The sequence below is a fragment of the Psammomys obesus genome, unplaced genomic scaffold (assembly GCF_907164565.1).
Source record: "Psammomys obesus unplaced genomic scaffold, mPsaObe1.curated_primary_1811, whole genome shotgun sequence".
Classification (NCBI taxonomy): Eukaryota; Metazoa; Chordata; class Mammalia; order Rodentia; family Muridae; genus Psammomys; species Psammomys obesus.
In genome coordinates this window covers 189,197-209,026 of record NW_026589772.1, presented here as the reverse complement: position 1 = coordinate 209,026, position 19,830 = coordinate 189,197, and the positions used below count along the sequence as shown (strand labels likewise).

Sequence of the window (19,830 nt, the reverse complement as noted above, 5' to 3'; positions counted from 1 at the left end):
AGGCCCACAATATCTGTCACCATCTCTTGGCTTCTGTAATCACCTGAACTCAGGTGCATTTTCTTTCTCTGTCTATCTCTGTCTCTGTCTCTTTCTCTCTCACACACACATGATCACAAAAAAATATTTTTTTGTAAATTTTGAATTAAATGATAAATGAGAGACTACCAGAAGCAGGGGAATTGGAGACATGAGGAGACCATTAGTAATTACAAAATCTCCATCTGTGGTAAAGAAAAGATGAAGAAAGATGTGTGGTGAGGTGGTATGATACTTTGAATGTAATTAATACCAATAAACCTATTACGTATGTAACTGTGACCCATATAGAAATCATTGCATATAAAATTAAACAGAATGCTGTTACAGAAAAATCAATTACTAGAGAAAGAGCAGACAGAAAAAATTAAAAATAAATTGGGTTTTGCCACAGAGAGACTGCTGTTAGGTAATTTACTACCACATGGATGGAACTAAGCCACTATGATAAGTGAAATAGGCCAGGAACAGAAAGACAAATGTGGTAGATTTTTAATGACACGTGTGATCAAAAAGCTCCTGTCATAGACATTGAAAACAAGAGGTAACGATCAGAAAACACATATACTGGGGGCAAGGATAAATGTAGAAAAATTGACAAACCGTACAAACCTATAGACAGGATTATGACGTCCTGACATACACAGTCGGGTGGTGAGAATAGTAAGAATATGCTTAATATGTCAAAAAGGCAGGAGCGCATTTTGAATCCCTTTGCGGTATGGAATAATTCATGTGCAAGACCATTTACCTGATTTCAACATTACACAGTATAAACATGCATCGGATCATCATATCCACTCATCAATGTGTACAATATTTATGATTTTATTACATTTATTTATTTCGTGTGCATGTGTGTAGGTGTATGTGTGACTAATTTCACCCATGGATGCCACAGATCAATGTCAGTAAGTCAGTTTTCTTTCTCCAGTGTGTGTGTCCTGGGGATTAAATTTGAGTATTCAGGCTCAGTTGCAAGTGTGCTCACCCAATAAGCCATCTTCCTGGACTAAAAGTTAAATCTTTACAAGTCAGTTAAATATTTTTGATTTACAAATGAAGCAGAATAAAGGGACTTAAAATTACATTTCATCCCAGAGATGTTTATCACGGGTTTCCTAGATAAAATGCTAGAACAACAAGCAGCAAAAGGCCCTCGGAAGGTCAGAGAACGGGCAGACAGAACACCAGACGTGTATGCATGAGGCCCTGGGCTCCAACCCTCAGGGCACATATAAGCAACAGGCTTAGCGGCTTGTCAGTGACCTCAGCACTGGGAAGTAGAGGTATATGGCCCCTGACATCTCCCTCTTTTACTAAAAATAGATTCTTTTTCACACAGTATATCCTGATTACAGTCTCCACTTTCTCTTTCCCTCTCAGTTCCTCCGAACCTCTCCTCCTACCCAGATCTATTTGCTTTCTGTTTCTCAATAGAAAAAAATAGGTTTCTAAGAAATAATAACAAAACATAACATAAAATATAAGTTAAACCAATCACATCGAGGTAAAACACAAACCAAGTACAAATGTATATATACATACATATATACAGGAAGACTCAAAATATGACAGAAGTTAGGGCTATGGAATTTAGTGTAAATATGATACTTTGAAAGATAGTAATAACAGAGTAACAAAGAATGCATATTAATATTAAATTTGAGTGAAATCTTTACTCAAAGTGATGGCATTTACAATTAGTACATGAATGTTACCATTGTTTGCTATTGTTGATTAAACATGGAATTTCATATCTTCAAATGCTTAGAGATTAAGAAAGACAAACATCACATTTAGCTTTTTCATGCTCAGTTTTAGCAGTGAATATCATATGATTCTCCTTCCAACAAAAAATAGTTTCTGACACCAAACTTTCCACAGGGCATTCTTCGTCTCCGCATTTCTCAGAGTGTAGATCAGAGGCTTGAACATGGGCGCTAATATGGTGTAGAAAAGGGCAAATACTTTGTCTTCTGGATGAGTGACAGCTGGTCTAATGGGCATGAAAAGCACAGGCACAAAGAACAGAATGACTACAGTGACATGAGAACTGCATGTGGAAAGAGCTTTGCTCTGGCTTTCTGCAGGGTAAGCCCTAATAGTGTACAATATGAAAGAATAAGACAACATCACAACAACGAAGGTTACCAGTCCCATCATGCCTGAACTGGCAACCACCAGAAGCCCAATTCTGTATTTGTTGGTGCAGGCAAGTGTCAGCAAAGGATAAACATCACAGAAATAGTGATCCATCTCATTGGGACCACAAAAGGGGAGGCTGTTAGCAAGAAGGCTCTGGAAGAAGGAATGTATAAAAGCACCAGCACAACAAGCAATGACCAGGGCATGACACCTCCTTCTATTCATGATTATGGTATAGTGCAGGGGCTAGCAGATGGCCACATAACAGTCATAGGCCATCACTGTGAGTATGAGGACCTCAATCCCCCAAAGAAGTGCATGGTAAAAAGCTGAATCATGCAACTGGTATACGAAATCATGTTCCTTTCTATGAGAAGGTCAGTAAGAATCTTGGGAGTCACTGTGGAAGTATAGCACAAGTCTGACAAAGCAAGGTACTTAAGGAAGAAGTACATTGGTTGTTCAATTAGCTGGCTACATGTGATAGAGATCATAATGACTATGTTTCCCAACAAAATAGCTATGTAGCAAAACAAGAACAACAGAAAACATAGAGTTTTAATTATTTTTTTGTTCTGGGAAAGTCCTAACAGTTTAAATTCAGTGATGTTGTTGGTACTGTCCATATTCCAAAGTAAAAGGTTCAATGGATTTAGCTGAAAGAAAATGACAGGAGTATTAGGAATGCTTATTAATCATGGCAATAATTATAACAAATATTATAAAATTATATTTATTTAACAAAATATCTTAATTCTTTCTCTCTGTATATACACATATACATATGTATATTTCTTTTTATATTCTATACAAAATTATTGTCATTTGGATTATCACCATCATTTCAATCACTTATTTAATAAAAGTGTATAAATTTAAATTCACAATAGTAGAAAGCATAAACTAAGATGTGCTGTTACTGTATACAAAAGTGAATTTAGGGACATGAGCTCCTTATCACAGTGTGATTTGCCCATTTGGTAGCTTAGAACTATCAGACTTAAAGTGAAAAAAATCAATGCAAATAAGTATATAATATCTTGTATAATTAATATTTGTTGTAAAATTTTTGTTTATGATAGTAAAACATTTTTTTGGTTATTAAATGGTTGCATTAAAAGCATTACAGGTGCCAAAACCAATCCTTGACCATGGCCTGAATAATATATGTACTTGTGAATGCTATAAGAAGCAAGACAAAGATCATCATGTGTGAAATTTAAATAGTGACACTATGACAGTATCCAAATGGGTGCTCTAGTAAGGGGAACAGAGACTGTTTCTGACATGAACTCAGTGGTAGGCTCTTTAACACCTCCACAAGGGGGTGGGGAGCAGCCTTGCCAGGCCACAGAGGAAGATAATGCAGCCAGTCCTGATGAGACCTGATATACTAGGGTCAGATGGAAGGAGAAGAGGACCTCCCCTATCAGTGGACTTGGAGAGGAGAATGGGAGGAGATGAGACAGGGAGGGTGGGATCGGGAGAGAGTGAGGGAAGGGGCTACAGCTGGGATACAAAGTGAATGAACTATAATTAATATAAAATCTAATAATTTTGACACTGAAAAAATTATAATCATTAAACTATAATATGACAAATAAATGTTGCCACAGAAGGTAGGAATAACTGTGTCCAAAGCCATGAATAGCACAAACTAAGACCAAAAGCATAATCGTGTTTACATGCATGTTTGGAAAGTATAGAAAGTTCTGATTTTGTAGAAAGGACTACATAAAAATAAATATCACCCTGTTTTTTCTTATGTTAGTTTTCCCATCAAGTAGAAGGTTTCTAGCCTCTGTAACCATTTGCATAAACTTTAAAATGCAAGTTCTTCTTGGTGTGATGTTGCAGAGGAAGTAACAATTGTCAGCATTGTGGAAGAAGAGCAGTTAGAGGAGTTTGGATGAGTCATTTCTGATGTATGAGCAGAATACCCAAAGACTTAGTTATTGATAGGGCCAGCAAGTGATGGCTCTTAACCATCATTAGAAGGAGCGTGAATTCAGAGCAAAGTGTATGACAGTGTCTGACAACATGAACTGAAAATAAAGTTAAGGACTGCAACAACAACAACAACAAACATGCAAGTTCATTTCATTGCACTCAACTTCAAAGCCATTATGCTTCCACCCTTAGACAGATTCGCTAGCCTCTGAATTAGTGTGCAAGCCTGTATCTCCTCCAAGCCCCCATGGTTCCTCAAATACTGTCATCAGCACGAATGTTTTTGTTCACTCTTCTGTGATCTTCAAGGCAGTTCTTCAGACAAGCAACTAGCATGTCTTACATTCTTGCTGCCCTTCATAATTTGCTGTAATGGTCAATTTATCTCAGTACACAAGTTTAATATTCAGACACATGATCTGGCCACATATTCATAAACAAGATCATTAAACTCGCTCATGCTCATCCACTCTTGTTTAGTACAAGCATTTCCATTATCAACCTTCCATGACTACAGAGGTTAAATTAGCTGGTATTCCTTTGCTAGCAAGCACTAATAGGTGTTTTGTCTCACCAGATACAATTATATAGTGACCACGCACTAAATATTAAAAACTAACCCTAACCAATGGTACACTGATAATTTAATATGAAAACAAATGATATCACCATTTATATAAAACAACACATTGCTGATGTCTTACACATGCCAACAAGAGTAATAATGTTTACTTTTTATTTTTTTCCAGAATACAATCTCAAGTATATATGTAAAATATATCATTCCTATTCCTATTAAGGGTCTTTTTTCTACTTTTTAAAAAATGAAAGAATTCTTATTGATAAAATAGGTATAGGTACTGATGACTATTTGTAGAATATCTTTTAACATTTTTCTTGCTATCTGAATACTAAAAATTTGTTTTACTTCCCCAAACTCCTATTTTTATAGTGTGTTGCTTATTTATTTTATTGTTTATAATTGTTTATCACAACTCAGAAAGCCAGGGTTTATTAATCTAATAATTATATCAGACCACCTCACAATCCTTAATAGAGAAGCTTTTCCTTACAGTAGATGAGAATTAACACAGGGACCCACAACTGGTGATTGTTGAGATAACAAGAGACTGCAGAGTGCTCAGCCTTATGACAGATGTTCATACCTCACCCTAATGCTTAGAAACTTTTGCCAGTGAGGAACAGATGAATTTTAAGAGCCAGAGGCTGTAAATAATGTCATAGAAACAACATGCAACTGGACAGAGGCACATGTCAACTCACAGCAATTGTGACAGCAAATGTGCAAGATCTGCGCAGGCTCCAACTAGGCCAAAGTCCCAGCCAGAGAGTGAGCAGTCAGTGTAAGACCCAGCCGCTAGCTGAGGAACTATTAACATTTGACGGCTGCTAGGGAGGTGGAGTCAGATGTGCTGTTGCAAAGATGTTTACCCTTTTAGTCTGACCACACACCAGAGGAGGCTTCAATCTCAAGACAAGGTGAGCAACATGAACTGAACTTAATGGGGAAAGAAGAAAAATATAAGAAAAAGAAGTGACCTCTAAGATGGGTAGAACAAGATGGGAGGTTTGAGAATGTGGTAAGTGGAGAAGTTGACAGAAAAATATAACAAAAAACACTGTATAAAATTATCAGATAATTAATAAGAATTTTTAACGTTAAGGTTACTTGACATTTTACCTCAAAGCTTTTGATCATTCTCTCACAGACAATCCTGAGTCTTCATTAATTTAATTATACTTTAGAGTTTATTCACTTTCCACTCTGTTATTCCACCATCAACTGTGTTCCTCATTGATGTTCACAATCCTGACTTTGTGAGATTCAAAAGCATGATGCTTTTATTTTTCTCTCACCATTCACTATATAGTTATTTCACAAGAATCAGAACGAAAACAAATCAGTGGCTGCTGAAAAAGAAAAAAATCAACCCTTTTCATGGACAGGCACCCTGATAGGATCCAACCCCAAGTGGTCATTCCTAAACACATGGACATAAGAGCAGTACTAATGGGTTTTGTGTATATGTATTGTGGTATGGGTGCAACAGTAATAATTATAGTAGTGGGAAGAGGCAAAGAGGGATGAGAAGGGGAAGAGGAAGGATTGGAAATCATGAAAATAAAACATCCATGTGTGGAACTCTCAAAATATTTTAAAAATTAAATAAGTGTCAAAACAATAAAAAGAATCATGGTAATACATATTAATGTTAAATTTGATTCTTAATGTTTACACTGGATCCTGCACAAATTGACATTAACAATCTTTACATGAGTGTTTTTACTTTCTGTTGTTGATGAAAGGTAGAGATCAATGTGAATTTTCCATTGTACTGTTTCTCAATCTCTGTGCCAATGTAAGAACAATTCTACCTCCTATACACACTATAAGATGATATTATCCCCAAACATCAGTGTTCTACAAATGTTCAAAAAATGTCACCTCTTAGCCATTTTCCTCTTCAAAGCAGGCAGATTCACAGCAGCTCAAAAGTTTAGCATCATTATGTCCACTTGGAAACTGTCCTAGCCATAGTCCCAATATTTCGTCATGTAGAGCCTGATTGCTTTACATAGTTTCAGAAAAGATGTATACCATCAGTTGGGGAGAAACCCAGTGTTGGTGAAGCCCTCAAGCCATCACTGCTTTATGTGGCTCTCCAAACATCCTATTTCACACTTTGTTGCTAAGTGACATCAACCAGACCTGAGAGTTGCTACTCTGATCCTTCACCCTCCTGCTCTTCTGATACTGTTCTTCAGTATTTGCTAGTACTTTTTGTCTGTTAAGTTGTGAATAGTCTAATGTTGTGAGAAAATGTTCCTCTTCTGCAAATGTTCAGGAAAAAAATGTTATTGCTACATAATCATGCTCATACATTTTTTTTCACTTGAATTAGTAACCTCCCATATCAATGGATTAGGGGAGGGGCATGGGGGAGAAAGAGAAAGAGGGTGGTGTAGATGGATCTTGAGGTAGTACTTTTCATAATACTCTGAGAAAACACCAGATTGTTGACATATATTTAAAAAAATGCTACAAATCTCTGAACAAAGAAATTAAAGAAGAAACCAGAAGATAGGAAGATCTACCATACTCATGGATTAGTAGACTTAATATAGTGAAAACGGCCTTCGTACCAAAAGCAATATACAGATGTAATGCAATTCCCATCAAAATACCAACACAATTCTTTACAGACTTTGAACAAACAATTCTCAATTTCAAATGGAAAAACAAAAAATTCAGAATTGTGAAAACAATCCTGTACAACAACAGACCTTCTGGATGTATCTGCATCATTGATCTCAAAACTACATGGTACTGGCATAGAAAGAGAATGATGGATCAATAGAATTGAATAGAAAACACAGAAATAAACTCATACATAGTAAAGATACTTGATTTTTTGACAAAGAAGCCAAAACCATACAATGGAAAAAAGTCAGCATCTTCAACAAATAGTGCTGGTCTAACTGGTTGTCTACATGTATAAAAGTGCAAATAGATCCATATTTATCATTCTGCACTAAAGTAAAGTCCAAGTGAATTAAAGACATCAACATAAAACCAGACACACTAAATTTGTTAGAAGAAAAGTGGGGAAGAGCCTTGAACTCATTGGCACAGGAGACAACTTCCTGAACAGAACATTAACAGCACAGACTCAAAGATCAACAATCAATAAATGGAGCCTCAGGAAACTGCAAAACTTCTGTAAAGCAAAGGACACTGTCGTCAGAACAAAAGAACAGCCTACAGACTAGAAGAGGGTCTTCGCTGTTAGTATTTTGGAACACAACCTGCTACCCAGCAACTTATGATGCCATCATTTGTCGCTGGCCAGGTGGCCACACCTGGAAGGTGTGGTTACCTTGCACCTTAAAGGGACAACCCTGACAAGTGGTCTCTCTCTCTCTCTCTCTCTCTCTCTCTCTCTCTGTCTCTCTCTCTCAGCACCCCTTTTCCTTTCTTTCTCTCTCCCCACAATCCTGTTCCCCCACTCCCTCCATAGCCACTTAATAAACCTCTTGCATAGAAGATCGATTGACCAGCCTCATTTCTTTTAAAATAGAGCTAACATTCACCAACCTCACATCTGACCGAGTGCTAATAACATATTAAGTTCTAAAAATATATAAAGAACTCAAGAAATTAAACACCATCAAACCAAATAATCCAATTAAAAAATGAGGTACTGATAGGGGAGGTCCTCCTCCCCTTCAATCTGACCCTAGCTTATCAGGTCTCTTCAGGACTTGCTGCAATGTCCTCTTCTGGACTTGGAAAGGGGCAGGGAGGAGATGAGGGAGGGAGGGTGGGATTGGGAGGGAATGATGGGGGGGATACAAAGTAAATAACCTGTGGTTAAAATAAAAATAAAAATTATTATAAAAAAATAAAACATAATTAGCAACAATGTAAAAAAAATGGGGTACTGAGCTAAACAGAGAATCCTCAACAGAGGAATATCAAATGGCAGAGAAACACTTAAAGAAATACTCAAAGTTCTTAGTCATCTGTGAAATGCAAATCAAAACAACTCTGATATCTGTCTGGTACTTCCTCAAACAATTAAGAATAGTGTTTCCTCAAGATCCAGCTATAGCAATCCTAGGCATATACCCAAAATTAGCTCAAGTGCACAAAAAGGACATTAGTTCAACCATGTTTGTAGCAGCTTTATTCATAGTAGCCAGAAGTTGGAAACAACCCAGATGCCCCTCAACTGAGGAATGGATACAGAAATTGTGATACATTTACACAATGTACTACTACTCAGTAATTAAAAACAAGGAAATAAAAAATTTGCATGCAAATGGTGGGATCTAGAAATGATCATTCTGAGTGAGGTATCCCTGAAGCAGAGAGACACACATGGCATACACTCACTTGTAAGTGGATATTAGACACATAATATAGGATAAACATACTAAAATCTGTATACTTAATGAAGCTAAGCAAGAAGGAGGACCCTGGGTAAGATGATCAGTCCTCATTCAGAAAGGCAAATGAGACAGACATCAGAAGAGGGAGAAAACAGGGAACAGGACAGGAGCCGACCACAGAGGGCCTCTGAAAGACTACCCAATATAGTATGTAAACAGATGCTGAGGCTCATAGCCTAACATTGGGCAGAATGCAGGGACTCTTATGAAAGAAGGGGGAGGTAGAAAGACCTGGAGGGGACAGGAGCTCCACAAGGAGAGCAACATAACCAAGAAATATATGTCAAAGGGGTCTTTTCTGAGACTGATGCTCCAACCAAGAACCATGCATGGAGATAACCTAGAACCCCTGCACAGATAAGGGCCATGGCAGCTCAGTACTCAAGAAGGTTCTCTAGTAAGAGGAACAAGGACTGACCCTGACATGAACTCAGTGGTTGGCTCTTTGATCACCTCCCCTGATAGGGGATCAGCCTTACCAGGCCACAGAGGAAGACCATGTAGCAAGTCCTCATGAGACCTAATAAGCTAGGGTCAGATGGAGGGGGAGGAGAAACTCCCCTTTCAGTGGATTTGGAGTGAGGCATGGGAAGAGATAAGAAATGGAGGGAGGGAGTGGGGGAAAATGAGGGAGGGGCTACAGTTGGGATATAAAGTGAACAAACTATAATATTAAAAAATAAAAATAAGTAAGAGATTCCACCTTACACTAATCAGAAGAGCTAAGATAAAAAAAAACTCAAGGGATAACACATGTTGGAAAGGTTGTGAAGGAAGAGGAACCCTCTTCCATTGCTGTTGGGAATGTAAACTTATATAATCACTTTGGAAATCAATCTGGTACTTTCTCAGAAAATTAGGAATAGTGCTACCTCAAGGTCCCACAATACCACTCCTGGGCATGTATCTAAATGTTGCTCATCCATATAACAAGGTCATTTGCTCAACTATGTTCATAGCCACTTTAGTCATAATAGCCAGAATCTGTAAACAACATAGATGTCTCTCAATGGAGGAATGGATACAGAAATTGTGGTACATTTACATGATGTAATTAAAAACAGTAATTAAAAACAAGGAAATCATAAAATTTGCAGGCAAATGTATGGAACTAGAAAAGATCATCATGCATGAGGTAACCCAGAAGCAGAAAGACACACATGGTATATACTCACTTATAAGTTGATATTAGCCATAGAATATATGATAAACATACTGAAATCTATAGTCCTAAAGAAGCTAAACAACAACGAGGGCCCTAGGGAAGATGCTTAATCCTCATTCAGTATGGAAAACAGGATAGACATTGGAAATAGGAGAAGACAGGGAACAGGACAGGAACCTTTCACAGGGAGCCTCTGAAAGACTCTTCCCAGCAGGTTATAGAAGCAGGTGCTGAGATTCATAGTCAATTTTTGTGCAGAGTGCAGGGAATCTGGGGGAAGAAGAGAGAGCTAGAAAGTCTTAGAAGGGACAGAAGCTCCACAAGGAGACCAACAGAGCCAAAATCCCTGGGTCCAGGGGGTCCTGCAGAGACTAATGAATCAATCAAGGACTGTGCATGGAGAGGACCTAGACCCTCTCCCACATATAGGCCATGTGTAGCTGGGTCTCCATGTGGGTTCCATAGTAAGGGGAGCAGGGGCTGTCTCTGACATGGACTCAGTGTCTGCCTCTTTGATCACCTCCCCCTGGCAATGATGCCTAACTAGACCACAGAGAAAGAGGAGTTTCTCCACTCTGTATAGTTTCTAACACAGAAAACCAGAGTGGATAAATGCAAAATACAATTTAAGCTATAGAGACTCAGCCCTCTAATTTACTTGTAGCAGATCCTCATGTATGTGATTCATCATCACAGCAAACTATGAGCGATGGATTGAAAAAAAAAATCTTTATCTCCAAAATAAAGGGTAAGTTTTGAAATCTATGTTATTTACTTTTCTCCCATTCAGGATCAACACATCTTCATTTTCAATCCCTATGTGTCTGATTAGACACATAGAAAAGACATATTCTTAATGGCCATTGATAATTTTATTAATTATTTCCTAGGATTTCAAATTTCTTTTCTGTCGGAGCATATATTCACATATCATTTATTATACTTTCCACTACATTTCATAAGACTTCAAAGAGTAATAACTGTAAAAATTGTATCAAAGAAAATGCAGTATAAACTATGCAAATACTTTTATAAAGCAGAAGAAAGACATTCAGTTTTGCTGTTCCTCTAAAAAGTACTTGAGGATGAACTCTTCTGGTCTTTCTTTAAGATGATGACTCCAATGGTGAAATCAAACTTGGGAAGTCCCAATCTGCATTCTGTGGCATCAATGTTGCTAATAGACTTCCATTATAAATTTTGTATGTCTGTATTTCTTGAGTAATGTCATTCCTAGTACACCCTTCTCTCATTTTTGTTTGAACATTGTTTGGTTATTCAATTTTTACCATACCTAATAAGAGAAATTTATACTATTCTAGTTTGCACACATTATAAAAACTTGCTTGTTAATTATGCAACAGCCAGAGATGACCCAAAACCAGAAGACAAGTCTTTGTGCTCCAAGTCTTCTAACCCCTGCAGTTTTTTCAATGTAAAGCTGATTGGATTTTCCTAAGTTTAAGAAGAGAACAGCAGATGTCTGTAGCAGGAGAACTCTGGCATTTTGAACGATGTCACCTTTTTTTTTTTTCCAAAAACTACATGAACCTCTAATTTTTATTATATTAATCAATCTGCTATTCAATTTTTAAATTTTATTTTATTTTTATTAGTTACAATTTATTAATTTTGTATCCCAGCTGTAACCCTCTCCTTCCTCCCCTCCCAATCCCACCCTCCCTCACTCTTCTTCTCCTATGCCCCTCCCCTAGTCAAATGATCATAGCCAAACTTTAGACAGAGTGAAAGAATTGGGAGATAGAAAGACCTGGAGGGAACAGGAGCTCCACGAGGAGAGCAAAATAATCAAAAAATCTGGCACAGGGGTCTTTTCTGAGACTGATGTCAGCTTTTTATTACAGCTCAGTTCATCAGAACATTCCACACAAAAGATATAAAATTATACTAAATAAGTCACTGATTTTTATTTTAGAAGATGAATAAATCTTTGCTTTAGTTTTTATTTAGTTTTTATTTCTCCCTTTGTGCCTGTCTCTCTTTGTCTGCCTCTCTCTCTCTCTCTCTCTCTCTCTCTCTCGTGTGTGTGTGTGTGTGTGTGTGTGTGTGTGTGTGTGTGTGATAGAAAACAAGTAACAGGACAGGAGCCTACCATAGAGGGCCTCTGAAAGAGTCTGCCTAGCAGTGTATCAAAGCAGATGCTGACACTCATAACCAAACTTTGGGCAGAGTACAGGGAATCTTATGAAAGAATAGGTAGTTAGTAAGACCAGGAGAGTACAGTTGAGCTCACAAGTTGAGCAACAGAACCAAAATATCTGGGCTCAGGGGTATTTTCTGAGACTGATACTCCAACCAAGGTCCATTCATAGATATAGCCTAGAAACCCTGCTCAGATGTAGCCCATGGCAGCTCAGTATCCAAGTGGGTTCCCTAGTAAGGGCAGGAGGGACTGTCCCTGACATGAACTCAGTGGCTGCCTCTTTGACCACCACTCCTGAGGGAGGAGTAGCCTTGCCAGGCCACAGAGGAGGACATTGCAGCTGGTCCTGATGAGACCTGTTAAGCTAGGGTCAGATGGGAGGGGAGGAGGACCTCCCCTATCCTTGGACTTGGAGAAAAGCATAGGAAAAGATGAGGGAAGGAAGGTGGGATTGGGAGGGGAGGAGGGAAGCGGCTAGAGCTGGGATACAAAGCAAATAAAATGTAATTAATGCAAAAAATAAAAATTTAATTTTAAAAAAGAAAAAAGAAAGAAAGTCAAAGGGCATCTTACAAAATTAGTTGTCTCCTTCTATTATGTAGATTCTAGGGATCAAATTCTGGTCCTCAGGCTTGATGGTGACCCCTTTTCCTGCTGAGCATCTCACCAAGTCCTGGTGAATAAATCTTTTCTTTTTTGTTTTTTTTTTTTCTTTTTTAAAATTTTAGTTTATTTACTTAACATCCCAAGGGTGTCCCCTCCCTCCTCTCTTCCCAGTCCCTTCTTTTCCATCCTTCCCCCATTCCCTCTCTCTTTTCTCCAAGAAAAAGGTAGCTGCACCCCTGATCCCCCTTTCCTGTATCAACCTTCCCCAGCACATCAAGTCACATCAGGACTTATCCTCATTCCCTGAGGCCAGGCAAGGCAAGAATGCCCGGAGGACATGGACCAAAAGCAGGCAATAGAGCCCATGTTAGAAAGAGCTCTCCTATCCCTCCACTCACCAGGTGCTGCATATGAAGATTTTAACAGCGAGTGTTCTTATATTTCGTGTTCTCCAATTTTATAATTTAATAATGAAAAAACAGCCAAAATTTATCACCTTGTTTTCATGAAGTTCTTCAGGAAACCACTTACATCTCTACTGTTTTTTGGAGTCTGCTACACAGGGGTCGGTTGTATTGATTTATTTGCCTGGAAATGTATTTTATTCCTCACTTCCTTTAAAATGTGATTTCATTTCTTTCATCCAAAATCATGACTTTTCTCTGATTTTAATATCACTGGGATCTACACAATCCCAGCCATTCTGTTACGATTTTCCCTTCAATACAGAGATTCTGTTTTCGAGATGCAATGTAATTTTGCTCTTTGTGTTTAAGTAGTTAGTAAAAACTTCAAAAGTCTTTTCTATCTTGTGGTTATCACATAAAAGTTTTTAAATCATTAAGGATGATACTATTTCAGCCATGTTACAAAGAAAATTTGGATTTGAAACAATGTAAAATTTGAGAAAATAAACAAATTGAAATACATGAAAGGGAAGGCTGAGATTGAAGAGCCAGTAATAAAAGTCAACAAACCAGAGAATATAGCCATAGTTCTACATAACTTTTCTCTATTGAGTCAACTAAAGCTTATAGCAACCCAATGAAGAGGTTATTGAATTTCATACAATTACATGTAGATATTGTGGTGCTCAGGTTTTATATCCTTGGTGGGCAGAGAAAAGGTGTTTGAGTGTGCTCATCAGGGTTGCACTCTCTGCTCACTCAGCCTCATTGGTAACACTGAGAATCTGGTTGGTAACTGGCGTCTGTCATTTGAGGATTTAGTTCATCTCTATAAGTAAATTCAAGTCCTTCTCTGAGCATTCTATCACTTTGAAATTGTTCTTTGAAATCTGAAGATGACTTCTGTTCTAATGCTAACCACGTAGTTCCTTATATATTTAACTACCTGATTTAAATTTATCTTTTTTCTTGAATTTTTTTTAACGTAGTATATTCTGGTTACTTTTGTCACCCCTAACGCTTCTCAGATTGTCTCTACCTCCTTATTCACCCAAATGTGTACACTTTCTTTCTGTCTTTCCTTAGTCAACAAATAGGCATCTAAAAGAAATAATAATGATAATAATATACAAATAAAAACTAATAAATATAAATAGGACTGAACAAACATATAAATAGAACAATAATGTTTTGAGGGGTGGGCTTATCTGCTCCTTGCAACAAACCCCGATAAATTTTATAGACCCTTTGAAAACCAAGATAAGTGTCTAAGACTAAAGAATGAGTGTTATATCATACTATATAGGAATAAAATAAATGGAGAAATTTGAAAATTAAAAAGTTAAAAGTTAACAAAGCTATATATACTATTGAAAAAACAGCTAATATTTCCCAGTATTAGCGGATCCCACTATGCAATTTTCTTTGTAGGTTAAATATCAATAATAATATTTCCCTTAGCATCAGGTAAAGTTATTTGCCCTTCAGAAATTGTTATGTTTTATAAAATTATTGTTTATAAAATAAAACTACATACAGTATAATTGTCTCCAAAGAATATGTCATTACACTGTTAAATTTAAATTGCTAATTATTGTAAAGTATAAAAACATGTGGGCAGTGCTGTGGATTATCAGGTAAAGAGTGCTGCTATGCCTAACAACCTGAGATACATCCCCTGCAACCATATGGTGGTAGGCAAGAATCAGCTCCTCTGTCCTTCACATAGTGAGATTGTATGAGTGCACATGAAAACACACACGCGAGTGAGAGAGAGAAACACACATTAAGTATAAGTGAAAAATATCCATTAAAATATGATAATGATTTTATAGAACTTCCAAGTAAAATTGATGCAATAAAATTACATTGAGGACTATTTTCAATCTCTAAGATACAAATATTTGAATATGCAACTAAAAAGTATGGAAGCTAACATTGCAACAAAGAAGTTTTTCACATAATATTGAAAAAGTGAATAATTCAGAAGATAAAAATATATGGACACATTATTCTAAAGAACATTTTTCATGTTTAAAAAATCAAAATATTTAATAAAAGTTTAAAATCATGGGTAAAAATTTACTTTTCAAATGGAATTAACCTAAGTGTAATAAAATATTATAGCATACTTTTCTTTGATTATAACAACCTTAAAGTATCAAAGTACCGTTCAAACCCTTATTTTATTATTGCCACAGTAAAGTGGTGTATTGAATACAAGATATACTATTAGAATAGGATTAAATTTTTTTCAATGGATTAAGGAGCATCTATTTGAAGAATGGAAGTATTTATTTTTTATTTGAAAAAAATAATTGTCTGCATAAATTTTATTATTATTATTATCATTTATAATTTATTCACTTTGTATCCAGTATCTCACCTAACCTGATCACAACCTCCCTTCCTCTTCCTCCTCTATCCCTCTTTCCTTGTCCACTGATAGGGTAAGTCCTCCTCCCCTACTGTCTGACCATAGCCTATCAAGACCCATCAGGACTACCTGGATTGTCTTCCTCTAGTTCAGAACTAGTTCTGGCTAGTTCATCCCATCAGGGAGAACTGATCAAGGAGCAAGCCACTGAGTTATTTTCAGAGACTGTCTCTTTTCCCCTTACTAGTGGACCCACATGGAGACTGAGCTGTCTATGGACTACATCTGAGAAGGGGGTCTAGCTCCTCTCTATGCATGGTCTGCACAAATATTTTTATATCAGATTTATTCTTAATAGCCAGAAGCTAGGAAAAAAACCTAGATTCAATCAACCTAAGAATGGATACAGAAATTATTGTACATTTACACAATGGACTACTACTCAGCTATTAGAAACAAGGAAAACATGAAATTTGGAGCAAATGGTGGGAACTAGAAAAGATCATTCTGAAGTATCCCAGAAGCAGAAAGACACACATGGTATATCCACTCTAAGTTGATAAGCCACATAGTATATGCTAAATATACTAAAACTTACAGACCTAAAGAAGCTAAACAAGGAGGACCTTAAGAAGGACCCTTAATTCTCATTCAGAATGGAAAACAGGATAGACACCAGAAGCCACAGAAGAGAGAGATCAGAATGGGAGCCTACAATAAATGTCCTCTTAAAGACCACCCAGCATGGGAATCTAAGCAGATACAGAGACACACAGCCAAACTTTGGACAGAGCACAGGTAGTCCTATAGAAGAAAGGGGATATAAAAGGACCTGGAGGGGACAGGAGCCACACAAGGAGACCAACAAAGCCAAAAAAAAACAAAAAAAAACAAGAAACAACAACAACAACAAAAAACCTGGGACCAGAGGGGACTGTAGAAATGGATTAAATTTTTTCATAGGATAAATTATTCAGGAGCTAAAGGAGACAGGGCTAATAAAAACAAAGCTCAGTAAATTGAGTTGAGATTTTTGTTTTAACGGAATCACGAATCTTAGTGGTTCATTGCATTAAATAGTGCCTTTCATATTATGGAGCACAAGGAAAGATTGGGCAATGGGATCTCTATGTATATATATATGTATTATGTAAGTATATGTATGTATGTATGTATGCATGTATGTATATATGTATGTGTCTATGTATATGTGTACACATATTTGCATGGATAAAATGCTCATTTCTTCAAAGCACTCAGAATGGTTAAGTATCTGTGCTCATATATTCCCAATGCATCCAACAAACTCAAATATTTTCTCCTAAATTTCCAAATCACTAAATCACTTTTTCAAATTCTACACTTTGGAATATCAACAGGATCAAAATATTTGAACAGCATTCATATTTTTCATTCCTTAAATTTCAGAAGTTTTGATCTAGTTCAGTAATTTTCAGAGAAAGTCTCATTGAGACATAGGTATCTATGTTGAAAATTGAAAAGATTCTTCAGGGGTTTCATGACAAAATCAAGTAAGACTAAAAGAATGGGATAGTGCCAAGAAACTTAAAGGTCTGAACACTGATCCCACTATGACATTTTTTTTCTTTCTTTGCAGGTTAAACATTTGTCAGCCACCTACTATAGCCACTGATATGGTGTATAACAATAGCATGACTGGATTCATTCTCTTTGGGTTGACACAGTATCCAGAAAAACAGAAGGCACTATTTGGACTATTCTTGATACTTTACCTTCAGACTCTAATAGTGAACTTTCTTATTGTGGTGACCATTAAGTTAAGTCAGACTCTTCAGGGTCCCATGTATATTTTCCTCTTCTATTTGTCTTTTGCTGATGCTTGTTTCTCTACAACTACAGCCCCTAGACTGATTATGGATATTTTCTCTCAGAAAAAAAATTATTACCTACAATGAATGTATGACTCAGGTCTTTGCAGTTCACTTTTTTGGGTGCATGGAGATTTTTGTGCTCATCTTCATGGCCTTTGACCATTATGTTGCAATCTGTAAGCTTCTAAGATATACAAATACAATGAGCCAGTGTATCTGCAGTGTACTAGTGATTCTTGCCTGGGTGGAATCTTGGATCCACTCTTCAGCACAAATTTTCTTGGCCTTAAGATTACCATTCTGTGGCCCAAATGTAATTGATCACTATTTCTGTGATTTGCATCCCTTGCCGAAACTTGCCTGCATGGATACCTATGTGATAAATTGGCTAGTTGTGTCTAATAGTGGTGCAATATGCATGTTAAGTTTCATACTTATGCTTATTTCCTATATCATCATCTTATACTCCCTGAGAAACCACAGTGCAAAAGGAAGACAAAAGGCCCTGTCAACATGCACTACTCATTTCATTGTGGTGATCATATTTTTTGGTCCCTGTATATTTATATACACACGACCACCAACCATTTTTCCAAAAGACAAGATGGTAGCTGTATTTTATACAAATGGGACACCTTTGCTCAACCCTCTTATCTATACTCTGAGGAATGCAGAAGTAAAAAATGCCATGAAAAAATTATGGTGTGGTAAAGTATGATTTCAGTTGATAGATAATAGATGAGGATTCTGAAGTATAGCTCTTTAAGAGGTTAATTTTGATATATGAACTGGAAAAATAAAGTGTTTCTGACAGTATATAATCAAGATATTTGTATTGCATATGTGTGCATAAATGATAACCTGGAGGCAGTGAGATAGCTTAGTGGGTAAATGTACATGTCACCAAGCCTGATGATTTGAGTTCTGTCCCTGGAACCCACATGGTTAAAAGGGAAAATAAACTCATGAAAGTTGTTTTCTAGCCTCTTCTTATGTGTCATGTTCTGAACAGATACATAAATATAAGTACATAAATATATGCAATAAAAGTTTTGAAGTTATAATCTAATTCAAGCCATATACATAGATAGAAATTTAATAATTAATTGTGTACATGTACATATAGAGAGATAAATAATTGATAACTATGTATAGTATTAATGTGAAAGTATGTCTGCAAAGTGTTATTAAAGATTTTATTCTAGTTTATTTTGAATATGTTCATAAACAGAATCTATAAGAAAACATACAGAGCAAAAATGTTATTTTGCTAAGCTAATGATTAGAAGGCATAATTTAAAAATCATAATATGTGTACCTTCTTGTCTCCCAGGGGGGTTTGTAATAATAAGCAACTGAATTACAACAAAAACTTGCATGTATACCCAAAGCCAAGACCCCAGCTGAAAAAATTGACAGTCTACAGATTGGAACACCTATATCTGAGAGAGGGCTAATATCCAGAATATATAAAGAACTTAAGAAATTATATACCAACAAACCAAGTAATCCAATTTAAAAATGGGGAACAGAGCTAAATGGAGAATTCTCAATGGAGGAATAGCGAATGGCAGAGAAACACTTAAAGAAATGTTCAATATCCTTAGCCATCAGGGAGATGCAAATCAAAATAACCCTGAGATTTCACCTTACACTCATCAGAATGGTTACGATCAAAACCCAAGTGACAACACCTGCTGGAAAGGATGTTGAGAAAGAGGAACCCTACTCCATTGCTGGTGGGAATGTAAACCTGTACAACCACTTTGGAAATCAATCTGGCGCTTTTTCAGAAAATTAGGAGTAGTGGTACCTCAAGGTCTAGCTATACCACTCTTAGGCATATATCCAAAGTATGCTCAACTATAAAACAAGGACATTTGCTCAACTATATTCTTAGCAGCTCTATTTGTAAGAGCCAGAAACTGGAAACAACCTAGATGTGCCTCAAAGGAAGAATGGTTACAAAAATTGTGATACATTTTACCCAGCTATTAAAAACAAGGAAATCATGAAATTTGCAGTTAAATGGTGGGAACTAGAAAAGACCATCCTGCATGAGGTAACCCAGAAGCTGAAAGACACGCATGGTATATACTCACTTATAAGTGGATATTAGCCATATAACATAGAATAAATAAATTAAA

The 19,830-nt window shown here is 36.7% G+C and overlaps 1 protein-coding gene and 1 pseudogene across 1 annotated transcript; one reads left to right on the top strand and one right to left on the bottom strand.

Annotated features, from left to right (window-relative positions):
* Window positions 1-1,859: 1,859 nt before the first annotated feature.
* On the bottom strand, window positions 1,860-2,813 carry LOC129675398 (olfactory receptor 4P4-like; annotated as a pseudogene).
* Window positions 2,814-17,485: 14,672 nt separating this feature from the next.
* LOC129675397 (olfactory receptor 4C11-like) lies at window positions 17,486-18,401 on the top strand. The gene is given in 2 exon segments (XM_055605432.1): window positions 17,486-17,743; window positions 17,745-18,401. Coding segments are annotated over 2 exon segments (915 nt in total).
* The last annotated feature ends 1,429 nt before the right edge of the window (window positions 18,402-19,830 follow it).